The sequence below is a fragment of the Diabrotica undecimpunctata genome, chromosome 1, assembly GCF_040954645.1.
Source record: "Diabrotica undecimpunctata isolate CICGRU chromosome 1, icDiaUnde3, whole genome shotgun sequence".
Lineage (NCBI taxonomy): Eukaryota > Metazoa > Arthropoda > Insecta > Coleoptera > Chrysomelidae > Diabrotica > Diabrotica undecimpunctata.
Window position 1 is genome coordinate 30,587,161 of NC_092803.1, and position 27,371 is coordinate 30,614,531.

Consider the following 27,371-nt stretch of genomic DNA (forward strand, 5'->3'; position numbering starts at 1 on the left):
CGTTCTGGTATACTATGAAAACTATGGGGCAGTACTGACTAAGTGGTAAGTTATTTAGAACTCCTCTTAAAATTGGTATAGGACGATTATAGTCATTTTTATTAACAAAGCATAAATCTTGACTGATTTCGGTATTCCAATCTGCCAGCTTAGTCAGAACTAAAAACTCGGAACTCTTATCTTTGGCATCATGCATTAGGAGTTAAGTTATTAACCTTTATTTCCTTTATAACCTTGGGCATATCTTGTTTCTTGTTACGGCATATCTTTTGATTTCTTAATATATCTCATCTTACAATCTTGTTTTAGACCACAACCATACTTAAAAAGATAAAAGCGTTTAAATATTCATAGACCTGGTATGTGAAGAGTACCTTACCAGATAAAACATATATAAATAAAATTTTAAGTTAACAGAGACTGTCATTATTATAGTATCTTTAGTAAATAAGTTAACTCTTATAATGAGAAATATTTTAATAGTGTTGGTGATTGTAGTTGCAGCTACAGCATCTACAGATGTAGAAAAATGGACCAACTTCAAGGTATGCACAAAATTTTATACGTTTAATATATATATATATATATATATATATATATATATATATATATACATGATGTTAACTTGGTCAACTTGCTTTAACAAAATATTCATATTAAGAAAAATACAAGGTGTTTACACCTTCGCTGCATTATAGGACAAATAGACCTCGTATTACATTAGAGGTTAGTTGTGTCGACAATGTGTCAAAAATTATCCACTTTTGCAAAAGCTTTTTCTTATTATAGAATGTCTCGTAAGAGAAAATTAGTCGAACTGGCACAAGCTATGCCTGACTTAAATAATTCCGACAGTTTTGATGAAGATTTAGATAGAAATTTCGTGCCTCTCTTAGAGTCATCAGATCTGACCAATTCGCATATCTTTATAGAAGAAAATATTGATTTTCTACAGAATATAAAATAAAATAGAAAGCAATAAGAATACACACACAAATTCAACATCCTAAAGAATATTATAATATAATGAAAGAATAAAAGAAGTCCCCAAACACAAGCATTAATGGAAGAGAGGAGAAAAATGCATAGTAGTAGAAGAAAAGAACATCATAAACTTAAAAAAATAAATAGAAGAATACAAAAATTATTAAAATAGACAACCAAAAGAAGATAAAGTGAACAAACTCAACAAATGATTGAAAATAACAGGTCTCAAAGTTCTCCAAAAAAATGAAAAATGGTGAAAAAGAAATGAAATTAAAGGATAAAGATGGAAATATCATTACTAACAGAGATGAAATATTAAGGGTAGTAGAAGATTTCTATATAGAATTATACAGCAGTCAACAAAACCGTGTTGAGTAACAGAAAAGTTAGAAAAAAGATTATACAACCAAGGATCGAAATTGATGCCTGATATATCAACAGACAAAATAAGAAACGCACTAGAGAAAACAAAAACAAATAAAGCATCGGGAGAAGACAATATTGTTATAGAAGCCGTAAAGATTTCAGGAGATAGACTTCTAGAGAAAATATAGAAATTCTTCAACTTCTGCACCAAAGTAAAACACCTACAATTTCACAGTGTACTTACTATTTCATTATACAAAAAAGATGATCTAACAGATCTCGAGCATTACCGACCCATAAGCCTTTAAACGACCTCTACAGGTTATTCACAAGAATAATAGCAATAAACTGTAGGGAGAAAAGCCTAGATGTGGCTACCCCTACAGTTAGGTGGCATAACCACATTCACTAAAAACCGAAGGTGTCCTATTACCCAGGGCACCTTAAGTAAATTTCAGATCTTAAGCCTCCTCATGTAAGTCACACGATGAGGAGGGGTGGTGGAAAAGCCTGGGGGTCAGATAGGTACCACTTCGACTAGTGAAGTGTGAAAAAATGCGAAAAAATATTATAAAATTCGAAGAAAGCTTTTATAGCAAACCAACGAAATCCTATCAAGACATGTTTGTACTGAAGCACTGCGTGACAAATAATCCAAAAGACCTGGTACAAAAATTAAAGAAAACATTCTAAATAAACCAAAAATAGTCAGTGTAAAATACACCATCATCACTTCAAGATGATAAATTTCTGTTTTTAAAAAAAATATTCGTAGAGATACTGGGTACTGGAAAAAACCGAGTTGAAAGGATATTAAAGGAGTATCATAAAACAGGAGTTTTGCCAACAGAAAGAAGGAGAGATGCATGAAAAAGCAAACTATAACACATTTCATTGAATCTATTACTTGCTACGAAACTCATTACGCCAGGAATAAAACAGTTGTTAGACAATATTGGTCTTGTGAACTAAATATATCAAAACTGTAGAAGATGTACAATTCTACAATGAAGGAACATCTAAAAGTAAGACAGTGCTTCTTCAGAAATATTTTTGGCAATACAACATTGGTTTTGGATCACCAAAAGTTGACATGTTGAAGTTGTATGTTCACAATGTCTACAATGTTCAGAAAAATTTAAAAAAATCACAAACTCACAATAAAAAATAAAGATAATAACGGAACAGCGCGTACACAAACTGCGTGGTAAAGCGTTTAATGAGTTATTAAGAGAAGTCAATCGAATAGTAGCAATATTTTCCTTTGGTTGCCAAAAGAAGTCCCCACCTAACCTGAATCAGTAAAATTGTTTATACGGACAGAAAATGATCGCCAGAGGAGTTCAAATGAGAATGTTTTCGCTGTTTATTATACATTGACAAACTTTAATTTTGATGAAGGGGTAGAGAAAGTGCGTTTAGTGGCTGATGGCTATGAAGGCCAGAATAAGAATATCACAATGGTTGGAATAGTTCAATACTGGCTACAATTCTGTGCTTTACTTCATATAAAGTGTAGAGAACTCGTATATTCCATAGTCGGTCATTTTCTCCTCCCCCTGATCGAATGTTTTCTCAAATAGAAAGAAAAGTTAAAACATGTGCCACCATAATTGATCCAGAAACGTAAATAAATTTTATTAAAAAATATTCTACAGTGATGAAGATGGGAGAAGATTACACAGTTTTTGACTGGAAAGATAAGGTGTAAAAAGTTCTTAAAATTCCTGGATCCTGACATTTTCGTTTTCAACTGTCTAAACGATTATTATTTAAAAAAAAAACAAGAAAAGGTTTGTTTATGTCACAGGCAAACCGTTTTATAAAAATGTGCTTTCTAAGCCCAAGAGCATTTACAAAAAAGAAAAGAATGTTATTCAAATCCAGTTACAACCATTAAGTGTACGGAGACTTTTAAAACCAAATGAAATAAAAAGTATATCAATTTTGTTATCGAAACAATATGGGATGAATTGGGCGGATAATGAACGTCTTCATTTCTTCACAAAAGCTTTTAACTACATGAAGTAATATCCTGAAAGTGCAGAAGACGAAAGTATGATTTAATACATCTGACACTGAAGATTTAGTGAATGATTTAGTAATGAAGTTAATAATTTAGTTTTATATTTGGTTTATATATTCATTAAAGGCAATATTTTATCAAATTTATGTTTTTTTTAAGTTTTATTTTATTACGACCCTTTTTTGTTAGTATCACACACGAGGCTATCAATGTTATCTTCTTCTTAAAGTGCCTATCCGTTCCGGATGTTGGCGATCATCACGGCTATCTTTACTTTGTTTATTGCAGCGCGGAACAGTTCAGTGGTAGTCGTGTTATACCACTTTCGTAAATTTTGAAGCCAGGAAATGCGTCTTCTTCCCGGTCCTCTCCATCAATGTTCATCAATGTTCATCAATGTTATAAGAAATACAAAATCAGTTAGTAACTCCTTGTACCCATGGAATTCTCAACATTTGTCTGTATATGTACATCTCAAAGGCATCTATTCTTTTTTCTATTTCAGAGTTCATTGTTTAACTTTCACAGCCATACAGTAAGACAGAAAAAATGTAACATCTGATTATTCGGATTCTAATCTGTAGACTAAGGTCTGATCTTGTAAAAAATGTTTTTATGCTCATAAACGTTTTCCTTGCTTGTTTGATTCTTGATAGGATTTATTTTTTGGATTACACTGACTATTAATATTTGCTCTTAAATATTTTTTTGGAATTTACCTGTTCTATTATTTGACCCTTGGCATACACCTGTACGTTTATTGGTGTCTTTGAAAATACTAAAGTTTTAGTTTTGGAAACCTTTAGATGTAAACCGAACATTTCGCTGTGGTGAACTACCGCATTTATTAAATTTTGTAGTTCTTGTGCATTGCTTGCTATTAAGACAGTATCATCAGCATATCTGATGTTGCCTATGCTGATTCCGTTAATCTTAATTCGGTCTTGGACCTCGTCTAATGCTTCTCTGAATATCGACTCCGAATAAAAATTCAACAGTAGCAGTGATTAGATGCATCTCTGTCTCACTCCTCGTCGGTTTTGTATGTCTGCGGATGTTGTGTGCTCTATTTCAATTATTGCAATTTGGTGCCAGTATAGTTCTGAGATATTTCGCAAGTCTTGTTCGTCAACTCCAGTTGTTCTCAGAATTTCGATCATCTTTTGATGGTTAACGCAGTCAAATGCTTTTCGATAGTCAATAAAACATGCATATACATCTACATTCATGTCTCTGCATCGTTGCGTTAACATATTTAAAGCAAAAAGAACCTCTCGTGTTCCCAATCCGTTTCGAAATCCGAATTGAGTGTCACTCATTTGGAACTCGCACTTCTTGTAAATTCGTGTATGGATAATTCTGAGAGAAGTTTTAAGGACATGAGACATGAAGCTTAATATTCGATAATCATCGCATTGTGAGGAATTCGATTTTTTTGGTAATGCTACGAATGTTGATTTTAGCTATTATTATTAACGAATTTACTGTTATTATCTTACCTGTGTCATATATCTCACTGAATAGTGCTGTTATTAAATCAAGGCTTTTACTTTCATTATCCGCAATTAGTTTAAGTATTTCGACATTGATATTGTCTGTACCGGTGACTTTTCCATCTTTCTGAGATTTTACTGCGTGAATTACTTCTTCTTTGGTTATTTCTGAGCCTTTTTCATTTATTTGGTTATCTGTGGATGGTGGAGAACAAGGTCTATCATCGTCTATAGTGTCGCTATATCTGATTATCTAATTAATAATGTAGCCCCATTGAATATCTGCGCTATATTATATCTGATAAAAATATTTTTACAGATCAATCGATTTTTATAAAATGTATTTTTTTAGATTAACAATAACAAAGTATATAAAAACATTGAAGAGCATAATCATCGATTTGAAATATTTAAGAAAAACCTAATCCGCATTAAAGAACAAAACGAAAAATACGAAAAAGGAGAATCAACTTTTAAGTTCGGAATTACTCAATTTGCAGACCTTACCGAAGAAGAGTTCCTAAGTCGTTTTAAATCCGATGGTAATTCTAAGTTAACCGAAATAAAAAGAATTCTGTCTTCTTCTAAAAGCAAAAGTAAAATTTCTGATGGAGCAGATGATTTTCCAGAACAATATAACTGGGTCCAAACCGGAGCAGTGACACCGATAAGAGATGTTTTATATTGTGGTGATTGCGTAGCTGAAAGCGTGGTAAGTAGTATAATAGATCTTTAGAATATGCATTTTTCGTAAAGAATTATCCCTTATATTTTTTGAAAATATAGAATATAGAAAATATAACTTTTCTCTCATGACTACAAAGTGTGTCATTGGTTATTTTGTATTGGGATTTAAAAAAGGTTTCTTTTCAAAATTGGACAGTAAACTTATTATTTAAAAAAATTAAAAAAATTTTTCCCAAATCCCTAGGACTTAAGAATTGGATGCATTTGATAAAAATAAAAAAAAATTAGTTGTTATATTCACAAAAGTACATGCAAAAAGATGTAAAAAATATATTGAAAAACAGGATATAGCACGAGATGGGGAAGCATAGCTCTCTTATCGTCTAAGCAAGAAGCGATGGTTTAAATTTTAATACATTTTATTATATTTTTTTTTATTTCTATTCTGTTCGATTCGAGTCGATAATTGATTCGATTCGATTCGATAATTGATTCGATTTAATAATCGATCCGATTCGATAATCGATTTAATAATCGATTCTATAATTGATTTGATTTAATTCGATAATATGTTCGATAATCGCTTCAATTCAATATTTGATTCCATTCGATAATCGAGTCACAGAGCTATTTAGTGATCCCTTCAAACCACGATATCTTTTGCGCATACTCTTTTATGTCTTTTATAGTATGTGTTGAGTAAAGATGTTGCTACTATTCAAAATAAGCTTCATTGTCTATATAAAGAGACGCACGTAATTGGAAGGACTGCGCGCATCTTTTATCAAACATTAATGCAATGGGCATGATCATCTTTATTTTACAGAAAGATACAGTCTAGTTTAAAATTTTTATACGCTAATATCCAAACTCTTGCAAAAGGGCACTGGAAACAGAAGTGTAAAGGGATGGAGCTGTCTATTGGGGATGAAACGTTATACACGTTGCACTATGCAGATGACCAGGTAGGTATTACCCAAGACAAGGGAGACCCAGATTACATGGCTAAAAAACTAATACAAGAGTACAAAAAATGGGGCCTCGAAGTAAATTTACAAAAAACGCAATATCTTTGCATAGAAGGAGAAAATGCTGCCGATGACCCCGACTTAGAATACAAGAAAATTAAGAAATGCAATCAATGTATATATTTGGGGCTAAAACTAACAAAGACAGGAAGAACTGATAAAGTCATAAAAGACAGAATAATTAAAGAGAAACAAGTTATAGGTGCATTTAATTTTTAAAGGTTACACAAGAAGACTCGACAATATAAAATTATGACCCTCTATGCTGACTGATACATGCAGTAAAAATCATTACAAAGATTATTTCGTGGATATATTGTTCTTTGTATAGATAATATATTTTATTGTAGGTAGCAGCTGTAGAAGGTGCTGAGTTTATAAAAACTGGAAATCTAATACAGCGAAGTTCTCAACAAGTGGAAGACTGCGCTCCTTTTGACTCAGATGATACTTTAATAGGTTTGGAAGTGGTCCTCAATTACACCAGGGATGTCGGTCTTATGACAGAAAAGGATTATCCTTGGCAATTTGATAGTCAGGATTGTCAAATAGACAATATTACCCCCACCACGCCACTTATACAAATAACTGACTGGATAGCTGTTTCAGAGGGAAATGAGGTAGAGTTAGAACGTACAGTTTACCTTGAAGGCCCTGTAGTGGTTGCCATAGATACAAGCGTTAATTTTATGCTGTATGTAGATGGTGAGTAATTAAAAAATTCATTGGACAAGCAAATTACATTAAAATTTTATTTTCTCGTATTCAAAACGTTAAAATTAAATGTTTCGTCATTTTTTTTCTGGTTAAAATAAAACGAGTAATATTTGTATTATTACAGGTGTACTGGATGATCCACTATGTGAAAATACAAAGAATGATTTGGATACCACTCTTCTGCTTGTCGGTTATGGTGAGTCTAAAGAACAAGGTCAATACTGGATCCTTAAAAACTATTATGGCACGTTATGGGGAAATGATGGATACCTCTGGTTAAGAAGAAATAAGAATAATCAATGTGGTATTGCTACCTCAGCTGTTCTCCCAGTTCTCGGTTTTTTATAATAAATATAATATATAAGATTTATATTAAACAATATTTAAATTTAAAAAATAAAATTTTACAATTTTGAGTTTTTCATGTGTTCTTATTTGTGAATTATATTAAAGTATTTATTTTAGTTTCTTTGGTCATGATTTAAAATGAATAATTAAAAAATCATAACATAGCTACTTAAAACAAGAGAGACATGCTGTTGCTGGTGCAAAGATACAATATGTAGCATGAAATTTAAAAGCAGATTTTAATTTTTTTTAAGGAAATAATGTTACTGTTGGATAATTCCAGATGACAGGGTTTTTAATAATATGGGTACTATAACTTACTATTACTAAGGTTATTAGATTACTAAGGTTTATTAGTCCTTGGAACTTGTTTTTCAAAGTTATTATATGAAGTATAATCATATTAGTTTGGATGAATTGTCATCTGTATGACATGTAGTTATAGGAACTCTATTCGGACTGCCCATAATTTCATTGTATGAAACTTACTGGTTATATATTTTAATCTGGACTTTACTTTGGAGTAAACTTTAAGGACATAAAAGTTACTCATCGAAAGATAATTTTGATTTCTTGATTATAATGCGTACTGGACAAGTATACATTATACCTGCATTTGATATCCTGTTGTGTGCAGAGTCAAAAGACTTTTCTCCGTACTGAAATTTACCTATAAATTTACCTGTTGCTTCTTTTAATCTATATTCTTAAATCTTAATCTAGTTACTTTTAGTTTTATATTTTCCTAAGGTTTTACAAATCTGGAGAAATAATACCTAAAATTGACAAAGCTTTGCAAAAACTAATCATGACAAATGCTGTTGAAGGAACGAAAATTACACTAATTATTTAATTATTTTTCTAATTCAATTAATTACATAAGTAACAATAACACGCTTATCTTAAATAATATTACTACACGCCATACAATAACTTTAAAAGACAAATTATAAGGATAAATAAAACCTACTTACTCACTAAAGTAAAAACCGTGTCATCTTGAATTATCCAACAATGTCAATATCTTCCGCTAAAACAAACACTATCTTTCTGCTTTTTAAATTTTATGTTATAATTTTTGTTTTTTAAACTTTACGTTATCTGTTTCTTTAGTTGTATATTACAGAGGGATCTTACTCGGTGACACAAAGAGCTGAACATAATTTTTTTTTCCTACACTGGTGGGAACAAAACAAAAAGACCTGGCTGAGAAATAAATGGCTGTTTCAATTTTACAAATAATTATATGAATGGAATCAGCAAATATGAGACACCCATTTCTACTTTAAATTGGCATCATTGAGCTCAATAAGCATCTTATAGACGAATTTAATTTTAATAAAGTTCTCATTAAACGCCCTGGATATACCAGATAGTAACAGAAGGGGTCTATAAACAATAATCATTTTTACGAAAAGCTGATAAAAAATAAATAAAATTAATATGTTTTCCACTTAAGATACTATCAAATAAATTTTACAGAAATACTTGACATCAATGCTACATTAGTTTTTATGAAAACAGTTGATATTAATACGAGAACTTTGCATGTCATTTTTATAAAGATAAGTGAACTCAAGTATTTTTAAACTAAAAATACATGTTTGTTTAAACTTACGTTTTTGTGCACAAGCTATGATCATTTTAGAATTATTTTTTTGACTAAGTTCAAATAAACTAAAATGGACGCCTTTTTAAACATATGCTCCGTTTTGAGCATTAAGCGTTTTTTACAAAAAAGATTACCGGAACAAAGACCTAAAAAATATAAAAAAGTCTATGCTTTAACTGCCAATTTTTTTCCTGGTATTAGCCATTAGTTATATTTGTATTTATATTTGTATTGTAACTAGTTACCTTTAAGTCTTTTTTAAAATCAGCGTAATATTTCTTCCTGTATTAAGACCGTATTTGATTACTTTGGTGGTAGCAAACCATCCGATCGTGTGAACTACCAGACATAAAAAATCGAAGCTAAACAGCACAGTTACCAAAAAAGAGACTTGGTGAAATATTTTCGTAAAATCTTGCACTGTTTTTGCAGACAATAATTCAAAGTTTTTGGCTACCAAAAGAAATTTTTATATACATTTTTATTTATAATTAATAATTTTTCAAAGCTCCACTGGTGAAAATATTAATATATATTGGTTTATACGAAAAAACCGACAACAATCTGCATTGAACAGCAAACTACTATGCAAAACTTCTTCTGTTCGCAAAGATCCATTTTATCTTCTGAAGTAAGTTTGTAGATATTATAATATCAATTACAATAAAGAGGGCATACAAAAACTTTGTTCTTAATGACATAGTTAAGATAAAATTAGGAAAGTGAAACAATCGGAGAAAATTAAAACATAAGCAAATAATAATAAAAATGTCATTAAGATTAGAAAAGGAGGCAAAATATTTTGACCTAGAAATAAAACAGGAAATGTCAAAGTACATAGTACTCGGTAATACGTAGCAAAAAGAAGTGGGGCAGTTTACTTTCATATCCAATGAATCAAGGAAATATAATTTCGAGATAGTCCATTTTACTTAACTGGAGGCTATTATAGAAGAGAAAGATGAGGATTTTCTTTATGTCTTATTATCTCGCTAACTAATTATTGGCATTATCAGAAGAAAACTACAATATACTTTTAAAATAAATAATAAACGATGTTACAAATTATCGACTCACAGATTTAGAGTACTTTATACATTTCCATGTTGTTCAAAACGGTACTGACAATGTAGCTTGGACAGAATAGAACTAGTTAGTTTTATATGCATTTAAAATATACAGGATGGTTAAAATTTTATTGTTTACACAAAATAGTGAAATATTAAGAATACTGTAGTATATATTGCTTAATTGTCCCGTATCTGCTTTGTAATTTATTTCCAATTTTTCTTTATTAATGAGACATAATATTTTATAAACAATATATTTTTATTTCTTTCTTGCTTCAAAACTCCAACATTTAAGTAGTCAAAATACTGCCCAGGTTTGTGTTGTGATATTCTCTCTTGGAGCCATGTGAAGTTTGACCGACGTAACAACGTTGACAATCAGAACTCTGTCTTTTACTTGTGAAAACAGTTGTCTGTTTTCTAATACCTAATATCTAACCATTTTAATATTAGTAAATTGTTTAAATAAACTAGTTACAAAAGACGTTAAATGCTTTATTAAATTGGCTGTACTGGTCAGATATCAGTGTTACCGTCAAAAATGTTTGAGTTAAATATGAATTTCTTGAGAATATCTTTTAAGTAACCATTATTTTCATAAAGAAATAAGATAATTTTCATAAAATTTTTATCTTTTTATAAGATGTTCAATAGTAAAATAGTAAGCTTAAGTTAAAAAGAAAACAATGCTTGCAAACAATGGAATATAATCTTGGGCATATCGTGTTTCTTGTTTTGGCATATGTTTTGAATTCTAGTTATCTAGTTATCTAGTTCTTAGTATATCTAGTCTTATAATCTTGTATTAGACCACATCTATACTTGAAAAGATAAAATCTATCGTTTAAACTATTCATGCATCTGGTGTATGAAGTGTCCGTTATCAGTAAAAACTCTGTCCGTTATCAGTAAAAATATAAATATAATTCTGAGGGTACACAGTGCCATAATTGTAACTTAAGTGAAAAGTTAATATGAGAACTATTTTAGTAGTTTTTGCGCTTGTAGTTGCTGCTACAGCGTCTACAGACGAAGAAAAATGGACCAACTTCAAGGTATTTATAAAATTTTATACAATTAATAGGTTCTATATTAAATATATATAGTAGAGAGTAGTATATAAGTAGAGAACACGGACTTGATCTTAATACAAAGAAAACAAAGTACATGGTAGTCAGTAAGCGCGAAATATTAAATACACAGCTTTTGGTTAACCAACATCCAATTGACAGAGTGGACAGCTACACATACCTTGGTACCAACATTAACAGCCAATGGGATCACTCCAGTGAAATAAAACAACGCATAGGAAAAGCGAGATCGGCGTTTATAATGATAAAGTCTCTTTTCAGAAGTCACGATTTACCACTTGCTACCAAAATCTCTCTCATTAGATGCTATGTATTTTCTACGTTATTATACGGAATAGAGGCCTGGACACTTTCCGAAGCTTCTTTAAGAAAACTCAAGGCACTCGAGATGTGGTGTTACAGACGTATTTTAAGAATTTCATGGGTGGATCGTGTGACTAATTTTGAGGTCCTACATAGAATAGGCAAGGAATGCGAGATTATTAACACCATCAAAGAGCGCAAACTAGAATATCTTGGCCATGTTATGAGGAATTATGATGATTGTTAGAAGAATTATTTTATTTCATCTATTAAAGAGATAATTCTTTCTTGTAATTCAGTTTTTCAAAAGCAATATACAAATACCTGACCGTTCAAGGCGAAATGTTGAATCATTTCATTTTATTACTACTATTATTAGTATTTAAAATTAAAGCTAGAATTTTGATTAAAGTTTTTACTTTTTACAGTAGTTTTGTTGTATTTGTAAATTTGAAAACTAATAGAGGTCACATTAAAAAGCGAACCTTTAATCTTCTTCATTTTTTTATGTAGACATGTCTGTTTTTCAATGTGTCTCCTATAAGTTGTCGTTACATCGTTTTCGTGGTCTTTTCATTGTACCCTTCTATTTCTTACATAGTTCCAGTTCTGTACTTCCAGTTTGTCCCCTAGTGTTTTACGCTCAATTTTTTATCTCAGCTGTTTCTAACACCATTTTTGTGCTCTGTCAGGTCGTGTTTCTGCCGCGTATTATTGATCTAATGCAGTGAAGCACCCAGAATTTGTCTGAGGGGAGGGTTTTGAAATTTTTTTATGCTACCTCCATTTTGAGTCCCCAAAATTTGAGTTTAATTTAAAGTACTAAAGATAGCAATGCCAAAGATTCAGGTATCTGTTATTCTTCCTACTAACTAAAACCACCCTCTTTTACTTGTGCGCAGTTGACACGTACCGTACTAAGAAAGTGGAGTGGCCGCTGTAAGGATGACGACATTTTTGGAACACTCCCTTCTCTTATCTAGATCTTATCTATTGTTCTGAAGCTATTTTTTTGTGGCATTTTAAAGTAATTACTATTTTAATGGGAATAAGCCACAATTAAAGGTTAAGATAAGTTTTTTGACGTTTGACATTAATTTAACTTATAAATACAATACATTTTGGAGACGGCTATCGCCGTATTCGCGTTCTCCTCCCCGGGTCCACGGCATGCTTCTCCTCCAAACCCCTCGATTTTATCGCTCTTCTAATTACTTTAATCCATGAGCGTCAAGGTCTACCTCTTTTTTTTCTTCTAGGGGGCTTTCATTTGTAAAGTTTTTGGAGTCAACGTTCGTCAGGCATTCTCAATAGGAGTCCAAACCATTTTGAACCTGTTCTTTCTATTCTGTCAATGACCGTTTCTGTAGGATCCATGTCATTTCTTATATATTCGTTGGTCTTCCTTTCCTGTTTTGATGTTCTAGCACTTCTTCTCGACTAATCCATTTCAACTGCCAACATTCTTCTCTTCAGGTCTGCATTAATTGTCCGTACTTCAGAGCCATAACAAAGAACTGATTTAACCATGGCTTGTCCTATTCTTTTTATGTTTCTTTTGGAAATGTTGCGATCCCACCATAAGGAGTTCAGATATCCTACAATTTTACGTCCCTGATTAATTCGGTGTTTAATTTCGGTTTCTCCCAAGCCGTTCTTAGCAATGAGTGCACCTAAATGTTTAAACCATTGCCACTTGATTGATTTCCACGTCCTCCTTTATCAACACTTCAAACCATGCATCTGAATTGATAACTAAAAATTCTGTTTTCTTCGTGCTGACTTGTAACCTTCATTTTACATATTCTCTGTATAGACGCTTCATCATAAATTCTAGATTACAAAAATCTTGAGCTAAGACGACTTGGTTATCCGTAAAGTTCAGAGAGATGAGTACGTCATTTCCTATGGCGATTCCCGTTACCTGGCAGTGATTCTACCAAATATGTAGGTCTGCCTTGATAAATAAATTAAACAGTAAGATTGACATACTGCATCCTTGTTTTAGTCCTTTAATTAATTTTATTGGCTCTGATTTCTGGTCTATTTCCGATTTTTAGGTAAGTAGTGTTATTCCTGAATACTGTGATTATTCCTAAAAGGTATGGACTAATGTCGATAATGCCACAATTTTAGTCTTGGAACTATATCATACGCCTTTTCTAGGTCAATGAAGGCTAGATGTACTTCGGTACCAACCGCTATTCTTTTTTCTATTATTAGTTCGAGTATAAACAAGTTACAAGTGAAAGATCAAAGATCAAAGATTCAAACGTCAATAAACTTATTTTAACCTTCAATTGCAACTTATTTCCATTAAAATATTAATTAGATCTTATCTCTGTCGTTGGCCCGGTTGGTGTCTCTCTATTTCATTCTTTTGTACTTCCCGTCATCTTCACGATCATCTCTCTTACAGTCACAGGGTGCATACCTATTTCTTTATACATTCTGTTTCTCTCCACTGTAGATCTATTACACTCCAGCATTGTGTAAGTAATAATGTCGGAATATTTACAGCATAGTCATTTATCTGTATCTGTCTTTCTGAACCTATGAAGATACGCCCTAAAACAGACAATCTACCCAGTCCCTTACTCTCGGGATCAGCATCTTGGTCCACTGGGCAACATCTTCCTTGTTGGTCCACTCTTGCCATCTTTCCATTGATCTTTCCCTTTCATCTTTTTTTACACCTGTTGTCAAATGCTCTCTTATCTCATGGAGATGTCTCTTTCGACAAGAGACATGCGACAAGCCACATGCGACAAGGCCGCTGCAGATACAGTCCCGTAGGCGCATGCTACTCGCAACAGACTCGTTCTGTCTACTTTTGTCATAACCCTAATATTAGGTGTCTATATCTAAATATAATGAAAAATATTATTAATTATTGTGTATTTAGACAATAATTATTGTGTTCTACATATTTAAAATGGTAATTTAAGTATTCAATTAGCGTTTTGGATTTTTTGTATTGTGTGTGAAAGTTACATTTTCCTTCTACTCTTTATATATTTTTTACTTTATATGCCCAAGGAGGGGGGGAGGTTTTAACCCCCAAAACCCCCCCTGAGTGCGCCACAGATCTAATGATTGTCTTGTAAATTCTGCCTTTTATTTTTTTCCCGATATTTTCATTTTTTTATATTGTTTCATTAAGATAACTTGCGGCTTTGTTTGTGGTATTCACTTGACTCACTTCTGTTTCGAGCTTTTCAAAGCTAGATAAGATGATGCCTAGATATTTAAACTCCATTACCTATTTTATTATCTAACCTTCCAGCTTCAATTTACATCTTAGTTAATTTGCTGTTATAACCATGTATTTTGTGTTTTTTGAGGAAATTAACGTGTTAAATTTTCTGGCGGTTATATTAAATTTGTGCAGCATACGTTATAATTCATCTTCACTTTGAGAGAATAGCATTGCGTCGTCTGCATTGCCGAGTATTTTAAGCTGTTTTTTTCGTATTTGGTATCCTTTTTTACTTTTTACTTTTTTTTATTTATTTCACCAATAATAAGCTAAACAATAGAGGAATCAGGAAATCTTCTTGACTTATCCCATTGTTTCAATAGGAACAGTTAGTTTTTCTTCTACTTTTACTTTAATTGTTTTCGTAGATATTTTCGATCATTTAGATTATTCTTTAAAGTACCTCTCTTGCGTACAATAAGTGAATAACGTACTTTAGTTTGTCCCGCCCAAATGCTCTATTAAGGTTCACGAAACACAGATACCTTTGATATACATATGCATTAAAGATCCTTTAATATATCTATTAAATAAATATTGTTTTTAGATTACCCACAACAAAGTATATAAAGATATTGAAGAGCATAATCACAGACTTGGAATCTTTAAGAAAAATCTTATTCGTATTAAAGAACAAAACGAAAAGTACGAAAAAGGGGAATCAACCTTTAACTTTGGAATTACTCAATTTGCAGACCTTACCGAAGAAGAGTTCCTGAGTCGTTTTAAATCCACTGGTAGTTCTAAGTTAACCAAAATCAATAGCATTGTTTCTTCCTCTAAAATTAAAAGTAAAATCTCCGGTGTATCAGATGATTTGCCAGAACAATATGACTGGGTCCGCACTGGAGCAGTGACACCGGTAAGAGATGTTGGAGATTGTGGTGATTGCACAGCTGAAAGCGTGGTAAGTACTATAGAGCTTTAAATATGTGTATTTCGTATTATATATTTTCTACATTTACTCTAATAATATATTGGATTTTATGAAATGAAATTTTACAAAATATTACTTCCAATTTCCATTTTATTGCACGAGGTGCAGATGTAAATATAACCTTGTTACATATGACATCTAGGTATTGACAGAAATCAGAAACATTGTCATCAAAAAAGAAGAAAAATTCTTCTTTTCTACCTTAAACATGAAGATGCGGTTTTTGTTGGGTTTTAGATGTTTTTTGTGTTGTATTTGTAAAAATACAACACAAAAAAATTTTGTGTTATAATGTTTTTATTGAAAATTTTAAATATATTTATTAACAATTTTAACATATTTATGACAGTGTTCTTCACCAATAAGACCAACTGAACATTTTCAATGTAGGTTTTTAAATGTTAACTTCCACCATTTGTACTAAATAAGTTTTCCATTTAGGTGCTAATGACGGTGACAGCCTATCACCGAAAATTTCACATTTAGAATAAAGTTCTACACCAAACTGGCTTATACCATCTCTAGCCGATCCTTGATTCGCGCCAATAAATTTAAGAATGTTTCCAATAATCTGTGATTTTTGGTTTTCGTCTAAACCCATCCATAGCAGAAAACTCAAAAAACAATACATTTCTTCGTTAGTCACTTCGGTCCATTTACTTAGTCTAGAAGACGGCATGGGGGTCTTTTTCGTAATGGCTTTTATTATGGTTTGTTCCGCATACAAATGGGTTTCGGTTACTATAGTATTTATTAGCTTCTCATCAAGAAATAATTTTAAGTAAGCAAATATATCTTCACCTTGCATATCTTGTACTTCTTTGACCAAACCAATGTCCCTATGAAAATCGAAGTCTTTGGGATCTTCAAAAACTACGCCCCAATCCGTCACAACATCTTGCTCAATATTTGAAGAACCATTTGTTTCGGAATCCTCGGACTCTGAAACAAAAAAAAAATGGTTGGGAAAGTTTAGGAAAAGATTAGTTCATATTCCTAGTGTTATTGTTAGTCAGAAAAAAATTGCGGTAATCTTTGACGATTCATTCATACTAAAATCATTATAAGTTTTTTTATATTTTGTGATACTAAATTTTTATTACCTATTGAAAAACAATCCTGAGTTTCGTTTTGGTGTATTAACTTTGGTAAATAATAAAATTCCCTGGGTGATGATTTGAAACACTCGGTAAATAAAATCTTAAATTTTATAAAATATGCAAAAAAAACTACTATACAGCGTTCCACGTTAAGAAAATAACATTAGGCTTATGGAGATCAGTGTTGCCAAAGCTCTCAGGCATGCGGTTTACTAGATTGTCGATATATTTTTCGAATTTCCATTTTCAATTAACATTTAACTGTAAAGTCAGAATTACAACTGAAGAACCACAAAACCTTATTATCATTATGTAGTCTCAGAGAACGACATAAAATCGCTGACATACGTACACCGTATTATCTTAAGTTGCAATTAGTAATTAGATATACGCATTCCAAGCGGTCCGATTATTTGCTTTTAAAGCTTTAATAGCCGGCAAAGTGCATGATTTAACTAAGCAATATTTTCTACTAATTTCTATGATTCATGGTATATGATATTCTTACCGAAAAACAAATAAACTATCGTTACTATAATTAAAATAAGATAAAATAAAATTATCTTTTGTAAATACTATTTATTTAATTAAAATCATTTTCCTTACTTTTCATCTCTTGTTTCGAATGGGCAATTACGTTAAAAAACATTAATTTAATTCATGTCTGTAAAAACGAAAATACAAATTATATAACCCTGAATCGCGCTTGTGTTCATCGTGGCATCGCTGCGCTTTTATCGTCCATAAGAAATACATGGGCCTATCTCCGCAATGTTATTTTCTTAACGTGAAACGCTCTATAGAAGAAAAAAATTAATAACCTTCAAGGTCCAGCTCCTCAATCCTACGTCTTTTTACCCTGGGTTCACTGGAAATCCATACACTACTGCCAGCTCTCGAGCTATCTTGTTTGTACACAGGATCATTATCAGATTCATTGTGATATGGATCCTCGGTATCATCGCTCATATTTTCTTCCCATAAACTCGCGAATATTTCTTTACAACTGACCTTCTCAAGCTTACTGATCATCAATGTTTTTGTCAAGTCTAGACGTGATAACTTCCCTCTTAAATGTATATATAAAAATATACACGTGGCGCACAGATGCATTTTCCATTTTCTGGGCCGCGTGTATATTTTTGGCACATACACCAAACACACATGCGCACTAATATTTTTTACTTTGATAAAATAAAGGCAGATATCGAGCAGTTTTATTAATTAAATTTTCAACGGCATTTCGTTAATTTTGGGCTATCCAACAATTGCAGAATGTCATAAACATAAAATTAAACATAAAGTTAAACCTAACACTACGCTAAACAAGGACAAACAGTTTAAAATTATCTATAAATTCGAAGCTACATTCTGGTCGGCAACAAGAGAGAGAATGCAAAAAATAACCATGACACAGATTTCGTAAACGTATTATTGCTTTTTATAAATAAAATATTTTATTCTAGGTAGCAGCTGTAGAAGGAGCTGAGTTCATAAAAACTGGAAATTTAATACAGCGTAGCCCTGAACAACTGGAAGACTGCATTCCTTTTAACCCAGATGAGTGTTGGATATGTTTGGAAAAGGTCCTAAATTACACCAGAGATGTCGGAATTATGACAGAAAAGGATTATCCTTGGAAATTTGGAACTCAGGATTGTCAAATAGACAACATTACCGTCACCGAGCCACTTATACAGATAATTGACTGGATATATGTTTCAGAGGGAGTGGAGGCAGAGTTAGAACGTACAGTTTATCTTGAAGGACCTGTAGTGGTTGCCATAGATGCAAGCATAAATTTTCAGCTATATGCAGGCGGTGAGTAGTTGAAAAAATCATTCAATTACAATACGATATAAGTTTCTGGCATTTAAACCATTGAGGTCAGATCTAAATGTTCACTTTAAATATATAGTTAATGAAATAAACAATCAAGATATCATTATGTTACCGTATAACGAACCTTTATTTAAGTTACCTTGTTAAATATATCTTTTCTTGCCTTTAATATTAGTTTTTATTTATTTAAGTAATTTAACAATTTAAGTCAAACTTGGAAATACAATTAGTACTATTAAAAACAGGCCCATGACAAAATGTTCCTTTGTAAATTGTTCTGAAATGTTTTGTTTTATGTTATTTGTCAAGGGTCCACTACTATTCGTTAATTAAACAGAAGTCAAAAAATATAAGCAAATTTTTATTTCTTGTTGAGCAAAAACCAGTAATATTTGTTTTATTACAGGTGTACTGGATGATTCACTTTGTGGAAATACACAGGATGATTTGGATACCACCCTTGTGCTTGTTGGCTATGGTGAATCGAAAAAATTAGGTCAATACTGGATTCTTAAAAACTATTTTGGCACGTTTTGGGGAAATAACGGGTACCTCTGGTTAAGAAGAAATAAGAATAATCAATGTGGGATTGCTACGTCAGCTGTTATTCCAGTTCTTGATTTTTAATATTATTTAATGTATAATATTCATATTTGAATATTTGAATTTCTAAAAATAGAATTTTGAAAATGTTTCTTCTCTATGTGTTTTTATTTGTGAAAAAAATCCATAGTTTTGATTTCTGTTCTACTTTGGTGATTTACAATGAAAGCTACTTCAAACTAGGAGTAATCTGATGTTACAAAGATACAAGATGTAATCTGGATTTCACAAATATATACTGTAGTTTTTTTGAGAACTAATGCCACCGTTCGACAATTCTATATGACATGTTTTATTTTGTTTAATGTCGTCCGAACCACTGGGTAGTTACTACATATTAAAACAAAGAAAGTTTAGAATATTAATTGATATGAAGCTCGGCTACGTCGCTCGGTTGAGTTTACTTCTCGTTTCCTGGAAAATTTTACATTTGGTTAAAATATGTTTTACGGTACTTGTAACGGGATATAATTAAGCATCAGATCTATGTAATTTAAATTAAAATTTAAAATCCTTTTAAGAACAACTACACTATTATTTCTAAACGCAATTGTTTATTTATGACATTAAAAATATCGTTGTAACGAGGACGCAAGCTGACCTAGTGAAATTTGCAATGTAATCAAAAGCTTATTAAATAATGTGTACAAATTAAACAAGTTAAAACAATATTATATCAACAAACGCACGTGAGTTAAATAGTTGGAAATTACGGGAGTAAGATTATTATTAAGTATAAAGATTCATGAGAACTGTTTTGAGTTAGTGTTGTTATCCGTCAACTGAGTACTACCTGTTATTGTACTTAGATAACTAATCAACGGAATTATGAGTATCTAGTGTGTTCAAGTAATTAACCACCTGCAAGAGGTAAATTACCCTGGAGTTCCACTATCAGGGACTCTTGATAGAATTAATCCCATAAACATTACAGGAATATATCTACAGTATTATTATATACTGTTGGTTTGACACTGATTGCAGTATGGGTGGTTGGCTCCTGTGATATGGCAGGTGTGACCAAGTCGGAGTCGAGTAAAGATGACTTGTTTTTTTTTAGGTAACAAAAAGGCTTGTTTTTGTAAAGCATTGTCTTTAATTTGACTTAGTTTGTCGGAATAAGGCGAACATTTGTTTTGCCACGCACAAATAACTATGTTTTTTAAGCACAATTTAAGATCTTTTGGCACTATTTTATTTAGTTGAACTTGGCCATCCATTGTCGCCGCTTCGTGAGCTAGGCGGTCCACAACCTCGTTACCGTGTACTCAAATATGAGATGGAAGCCAGATTAATACCACATGTTTGTTTTCCTTGGCAGCATTTTAAAGTTGTTCGTAAATGTCTTGATGAAAAAGGATGCTGGAGTATATGTTTTGAATGTCACAAAGGGCATTTATTGAGTCAGTTATGATTGTGTTATTTCTCTGGTCCGTTTTGGTAATGACTTTTAAAGCTTCAAGGATTGTGTATAGTTTTTCATTGGGGATAGTCCAGTTGTTATGCAACTTAACTTTGGCATTATAAGTATTAGAAAAAATGGCTGCTTCCACTTCGTTTGTTGTTTTTGATCATATTTGTAGATCTGTCGGTAGTCGCTAAATCTATCCATAATATCTTTGAAGTGATTTATAAATATGGCTGATGAGGATTCATGTTTATTAAATTTTGGTAGATCAGTGATCACTGGTGGTTTATTTACAGTCCATGGAGAAGGAGGGTTTTCGGTAGGGTGGTATATTGTCGGGAATAGTATGCTATAATTATGAATTAAACGGTTAATTCGTTCATAGAAAGGAGGACTGCATTAAGGGTGAGATGAGAAGTAGTGGGAGAAACGATTGTTATAAAAGTGATGGTAAACTGGGTTATCTGGAGAGGATAGAACTTTACAAGCAAACGACAAACTTAAAAAATCTCTTCTAAATTCTAGAGTCACTGCATATACTTAGTATGAGGCTTGTTCGAAAGGCACTCAAAGCGACTGACAGTCTCGTATTTGGAGCTACATCTAGTTTTTAAGAGCAGATTTCTTAGCTGAGTTGTATACCACTATGTTGTCGTCAATTTTTGATCGAACTAAGGATGAAAAGATTCGTAGAAGATTTGCCGTATCGCTGCCAGGTGATGTTCGACAGTGTCTTCAAAATATTAATGCTTTGCTGGCAAGTAACTTTTAGATTTTTAAAAGAACCAATCTTTTGTCAAATGTTAGACCAAGGAATTTTATTTCTTTTACAAAGATCAGATTCTTACCATTCAATATTAAAATTGGATTATCCTCTTTTCGCTTTTTTTGAGAAGAGCAAGCATTTTGCTTTTTCATTAGAGAAGCTGTGTCCTGTTTTATCAGACCATTTCTGGAGATTATATAATGTGCTTTGAAGGATTTTTTGGGTGGATTCTAGATTTGTTCCTCTTGGTGGGAGAACCATATCGTCTGCGTACAGTCTTCTTTTAACTGGTTGTTGACATTGTTCCAAGATATCATTAATTGTAACAAGAAATAAAGTTACACTTAATACCGATCTTTGGGGGACTCCATTTTTCTGGATTCGAGTTGACAACAGTGTTTCATTTTCTCTACCTTGAATGCTCAGAGTCGATTGTCCACTAATACTTTGATTTTTTACGTCCTTTTTGATTTTTCCAGATAACATGGCTTTTAGTTTTATGTATAATTTCCCAAATTCGTGTAATTATAAAAACTTTTTTTAAATGCATATCGTTTCGGTGCATGAAACGTATTGGGTACGTATTCTATTCTGGAATTGAGTAATCTTCAAAGACTCATACGATTTGAGATTCTTCCAGATATTCGGCCGAGTAAAATAAAATTAAAGTCTCGCGCACTTAATATCAACTTCAGTTTACAAACAAACCACTTTACTCTGATCTGGAATTTATATTTAACTTTCTTCACTTCTTTCTCTTCCGTAATTAAATTTTTAAAATGTACAACTTTTCATTTTTATTATTTTCCGAGCATTCTACAAATCTTAAACAATAAAGTTATCTAAAATTAACACAACGTTGCAACAAATTATTGAAACAAATTACTAACTCTATTTAAGTAAAGAGTATTAACAGAATTTATCAATAAATCAATATTACCAAAAAAAAATCAATTATTTTTTAATCTAAAATAAGAGATAATAGTACATCGTTATTTATTTGTTTATTTAAATTATCGTGTATGTGACATGAATATGTGACACCTTAGTCTATTAATTTTAATAGACCGGACGATGTTGCATTTTTCATAGCATTGATACAACTCAAAATTGTAGCGCCTGCGACATATCCCGCTTTCTTGTACTCCTCCGTATATGTGCCTAAGTATTCTTCTTTAAAAGTGGCCTAACAGTATGCTTTTGTCACCAGATCTTTTGGTGCCGTTATTTGTGTGCTGTTCGTGACCTTTATGTATTTTGTTTTGGATACTTTGACCTGCAGTCCCATTGTCTTCGTGGCTTTTTTCAATGTTTCAAAAGTCTGTATCAGGTCTCTTTTTGTCCGTGTTACTATGTCAGTGTTATCTGCGTAGGCCAATATCTGTACACTTCTATTCATGATCGTACCTCTGGTTGTTATGCGTGATTTCTCTATGGCCCTTTCTAGCGGCATGTTAAACAATAGGCACGATAGACTGTCTTTCTGGCGTAATCCATTATATGTTTGAAAATACATTGACACTTTGTTTTTGTACTTAACTTTTGAAAGAGTTGCCTTTACCAATGTTATTAGATTCGACGAAATATCTAGTTCTGCCATGGCTTTGTAAAGTGAGCTTCTGTCTACACTGTCATAAGCGCTTTTAAAATTTAGGAAGAGGTGGTGGGTATCGATTCCATATTCATATGTCTTTTCTAAGGTTTGTCTGAGAAGGAAAATCTGATCAATTGTTGACCTTTCTTTTCAGAATCCACATTGTTATTTGCCTATTTTTTTCTCAGTATATACTAGTAAACGATCCAAAAGTATATAAGCCAGTACTTTGTAAGCCTTATTTAAGAGGGTAATGCCTCGATAGTTGTCACATATTAGTGGATCCCCTTTCTTGTGAATAGGTATTGTAATACATTCTAACTGTCTGGGAGTTTTCCTTTTCTCCAAATGGATGCAACAAGATTTATTATGTATTTTTTTACCGCGTTTGCCCCATACTTGAACAGCTCAGGGGGTATACCATCTTCTCCAAAGGATTTGTTGTTATTTAACCTTTTTATCGCCTTGGCAACTTTTTCTTCTATTGGTATATTATTTTTTCCCTCTCATTGTCTACGTCTTCACTGTGGTCATTTACTTCTCGGTTCCCTCTATTTAATTTCTCAGTAAAATTCTCCGCCCATCTCTTCACTATTTGATTCGGCTCATTGCTAATTTCGGCTTCCTTAGTTTTTATTATTGTTATTCTAGGTTTAAATTCTTTTCTGTTGTGGTTCACATTTTCATAACCTATTTGTAGTACCATGAATTTTCCTTGTAGTGAACTGTCAAAATTTTTATTAAACATTATACAACCATTTGCAAATAAAAATAATAAATGTATACAAAATACACAACATTTTTTAAATAAATTATCAAATATTGAATTTAATTCAAATAATATTTTAGTAAGTTTTGACATAAATAATTTATTTACAATTGTGCCATTAGATAAGATTTTTAAAATTGTTAAGACAAAATTAGAAAGTAATAGTTCATTTGCAACTGGAACAAGACTAAAATATATCAGATATAATGGAGTTATTGACATTATGTACTGATATTACATATTTTTAACTAAATAATGAACTCTATAAACAAAAGTTTGGTCTAGCAATGGGTTCTAGTGTATCTTCATTATTGGCCGATATATTTATATTGATAGATTGGAAGATTTTAAAGCAAATATAGTTTCTAAACAACATTTAAATACCACAGTATGGTGGAGATATGTAGATGATGTATTCTCAATATAGCCTCATGAATCAGAGTTTTTGGATATATTGCAAAATGATATAAACGATAAAGAAGAGATAATAACATTTACCATAGAAATGGAATAAATAACACACTGCCTTTCCTGGATGTTTATATCTCTAAGAACGATACTGGATATGATACTCAGGTGTATAGAAAACCAACACACACCAACAGATATTTAAATTACAAATCAAATCACAATTTCGGTAGATAAGCTAGAGCCAAAATTGCTTGTTCTAACAAAAATTCGTTTTTGGAAAAGAAATATTTGTTAACATCTATTTTATTAAAAAATGAATATCCTTTATCGTTTATAAAGGAGTAATTTTCAACAATCAACCAAATAGAACAGAACAACTTAGAACAAGATCCTACAGCATACACAAGGAATTATACGGGGAAAATAACAATACCATACATAAAACGATTATCAGAAAAACTTAAAAAGATAGAACATAAATTTAACATTTGAACAACATCTAAAACAACAAACACATTGATCTACTTTATCTAAAACTAAACCGAACAATGAACAAGAAAGAACAAACAATTGTCTTTATACAATAACTTGTGAATGCGATCAGTTCTATTTAGATAAAACTTCAAGGCCATTAAATGAATAAGTGAACATCAATCACTTATTCTAACATTACATCTAATATTAAAAAAAGAGAATTTAATAGATCTCAAATAAGTAAACACGCATGGGAAAATAAACATAGGGTTCAATGAAATAATTTAGTGTAGTCCTTAAAGAAATAGATTGTAAAAAGAGAAAAATTAAAGAAGCGGCTCTAATTATGCTAAATGAGACATATTGTGTTGCAAATTCCCTGGCATATTGCAGTAGGATCTGGTTACCCATATTAAAAGAGGAAGTTAATAAAAAGAAAATATTATAATAGTAAGTCAATAACATATCGAGGATACATCATATTTTTTAAATAACAAACATATAAAATCAGAGTTTGGTGTTTATTGAGAGTAAACTAAATGTAAGCTTTAATATGAGGTTTTTTCCTGGTTTTTTTTTTCATAATTTACTATAAAATCACTAACGGGAGAATTTTACTGTCATCATGGCATGTGGATGTCTTTTTGAAGACGAATTACGCGCTATGACTTTTTTCTGACGGGTATTCTCAAGTTAAAGTTGATTTCATGTAATCGAATGAACTATCTTACAATGAAGTCGTCCCAGAAACGCAACTTAGCAAAATTGGCAGTATCATTTTAAAGTTGTCTACTTATGCTTAAATTGTTAATATAAATGGGACAGATAAAATTAATTATTAAAAGAATTTTTTAACAAGCAACATAAAACAAAATTGGTTTGCTTTATTAATGTTTTTATTTTAAGAACAATGTGCGAAGTGAAAACTAAAACGTCAATAAACTTATTTTAACATTTTGGTGTGGCTTATTTTCATTAAAATAATATCTATCTTTAAGGCTGTTTTAGCAGTTGAAGCACACTGCAGTTTGAATTGGGCGTGTTACTTACTTTTCTACACTGCTTACGCCAGACAGCTTGTTTCGATCTTTACTCAGTGGCGCCGGCGGACGGGTAGTTTAATGACAACAAATGCAATATTCTTCATTTAAATTAGTTTTGTCGGGAATACCTTTTTAGATTAATTATCGCAGATAATTATTTAAAAAGAATTATCACATTTTTAATTTATATGTCTTAGCTAAATATAGTATTGAATAAAACTTTGTGAGACGTGACTGCAAAAAACATTATGGTGTTTATTTATAATAAATTTAAAATAATATAAAAATATTATTGTCAAAAAAATTACAATTTGTTGTCACAAAAAATAAACAATTAGTTAGAGAAAACTGATATTAGCCTAGTAAAAATTAAACAAAAAATATTATTATTTATCTTTTAAAAATTGGTACCTGCCAAGTCATCATAATAGTAAATGTATTTAGGTATCTGGCAAGTATTTCAAGGCGACTCACTGTGAGCAATCCAATCTAAATAAGAAGAGTATCCAATTGATGAATAAAACACAAATCGTGGATAGTAGTATAATTTTCTGTCTTATTTTAAAACAGTCTGTTTTGTATTTTATTCTGAAGAAAAAAGTAAACTGAAAATACTTTTGTTATTTATCTACTTAAGATATGTGGCAACATATTTGCAATATAAAATTTTTTCAATTTTGGCAATATTTGCTATCAAAATTCCGGCTCGGCTTCTATCTGTAATTAGAAAATATTTAAATTAGTTTGTGTAGTTTAGTATAAGCAGGTATCGGTATTAAGTATACGATAAATAATGATACATAAATAATAATAATAGTAATCACAAAAATAGTGTTTGGATATTCTAAAAATTCTGACATGAAAAAAAAGTTTCTAATACGTTTATAAACTAAGATAAATAAGTACCTTATCAACAATGACATCCATAGGTGTCCAAACAATAAAGTAAAAATATTTTTTCTGAGCTATTTCTAGCTGTCCTTACTGTAGTGCAATTTCTCTCCTTTTCCTTGACCTAGGACGTTTACTGGGACTCATTTCTTATCTTGTCACTTAAAACTTATATCACAAAACTAATGTAATACTTAAAAATACGCGTAAACTAAAGAAGTTGTAACTTATACCACTTAACTAATAATATGTTACTTAAACATGCCCGTAAACTAAAGAATTTCAATGTTTTCAAAATAATTAGGAATACTGTAAACTGTAAACAGTAAGCAAGTTGATGTAGAAAATACAAGAATATCTGAAAATGGATTCTGATTTAAGCGAACTAACTGACCGTACGTTCATGACATTTGTCGTCACGAAGGCGATAACGATGAAACTAAGCGTCAATCATGAGTAACAAGTTTCACTATTAGATTCCAGTATTTTTTAGCAATTTTCTTCAAAGTTGGAACACGCTTTTCTCGATTATTACTGGACATAGAA

At 31.4% G+C, this 27,371-nt stretch overlaps 2 protein-coding genes across 2 annotated transcripts; both read left to right on the top strand.

Moving 5' to 3' along the window:
• Positions 1–389: 389 nt before the first annotated feature.
• On the top strand, positions 390–7,724 carry LOC140438366 (crustapain-like). The gene is made up of 4 exons (XM_072528046.1): positions 390–545; positions 5,225–5,584; positions 6,938–7,292; positions 7,429–7,724. The coding sequence occupies exons 1-4, from the start codon at positions 465–467 to the stop codon at positions 7,650–7,652; spliced, it is 1,020 nt and encodes a 339-aa protein (XP_072384147.1). The 5' UTR covers positions 390–464; the 3' UTR covers positions 7,653–7,724.
• A 3,454-nt stretch (positions 7,725–11,178) lies between these two features.
• LOC140438375 (digestive cysteine proteinase 1-like) lies at positions 11,179–19,569 on the top strand. Its single transcript, XM_072528057.1, has 4 exons — positions 11,179–11,389; positions 15,535–15,894; positions 18,491–18,845; positions 19,273–19,569. The coding sequence occupies exons 1-4, from the start codon at positions 11,309–11,311 to the stop codon at positions 19,491–19,493; spliced, it is 1,017 nt and encodes a 338-aa protein (XP_072384158.1). The 5' UTR covers positions 11,179–11,308; the 3' UTR covers positions 19,494–19,569.
• The last annotated feature ends 7,802 nt before the right edge of the window (positions 19,570–27,371 follow it).

Bases quoted from the DNA above. Each gene is read 5' to 3' on its own strand.
- LOC140438375 (XM_072528057.1), top strand. From the start codon at position 11,309: ATGAGAACTATTTTAGTAGTTTTTGCGCTTGTAGTTGCTGCTACAGCG. The intron at 15,895-18,490 runs GTAAGTACTATA...ATTTTATTCTAG, and splicing joins ATTGCACAGCTGAAAGCGTG to GTAGCAGCTGTAGAAGGAGC. The intron at 18,846-19,272 runs GTGAGTAGTTGA...GTTTTATTACAG, and splicing joins TTTTCAGCTATATGCAGGCG to GTGTACTGGATGATTCACTT.
- LOC140438366 (XM_072528046.1), top strand. From the start codon at position 465: ATGAGAAATATTTTAATAGTGTTGGTGATTGTAGTTGCAGCTACAGCA. The intron at 546-5,224 runs GTATGCACAAAA...GTATTTTTTTAG, and splicing joins AAAAATGGACCAACTTCAAG to ATTAACAATAACAAAGTATA. The intron at 5,585-6,937 runs GTAAGTAGTATA...ATTTTATTGTAG, and splicing joins ATTGCGTAGCTGAAAGCGTG to GTAGCAGCTGTAGAAGGTGC.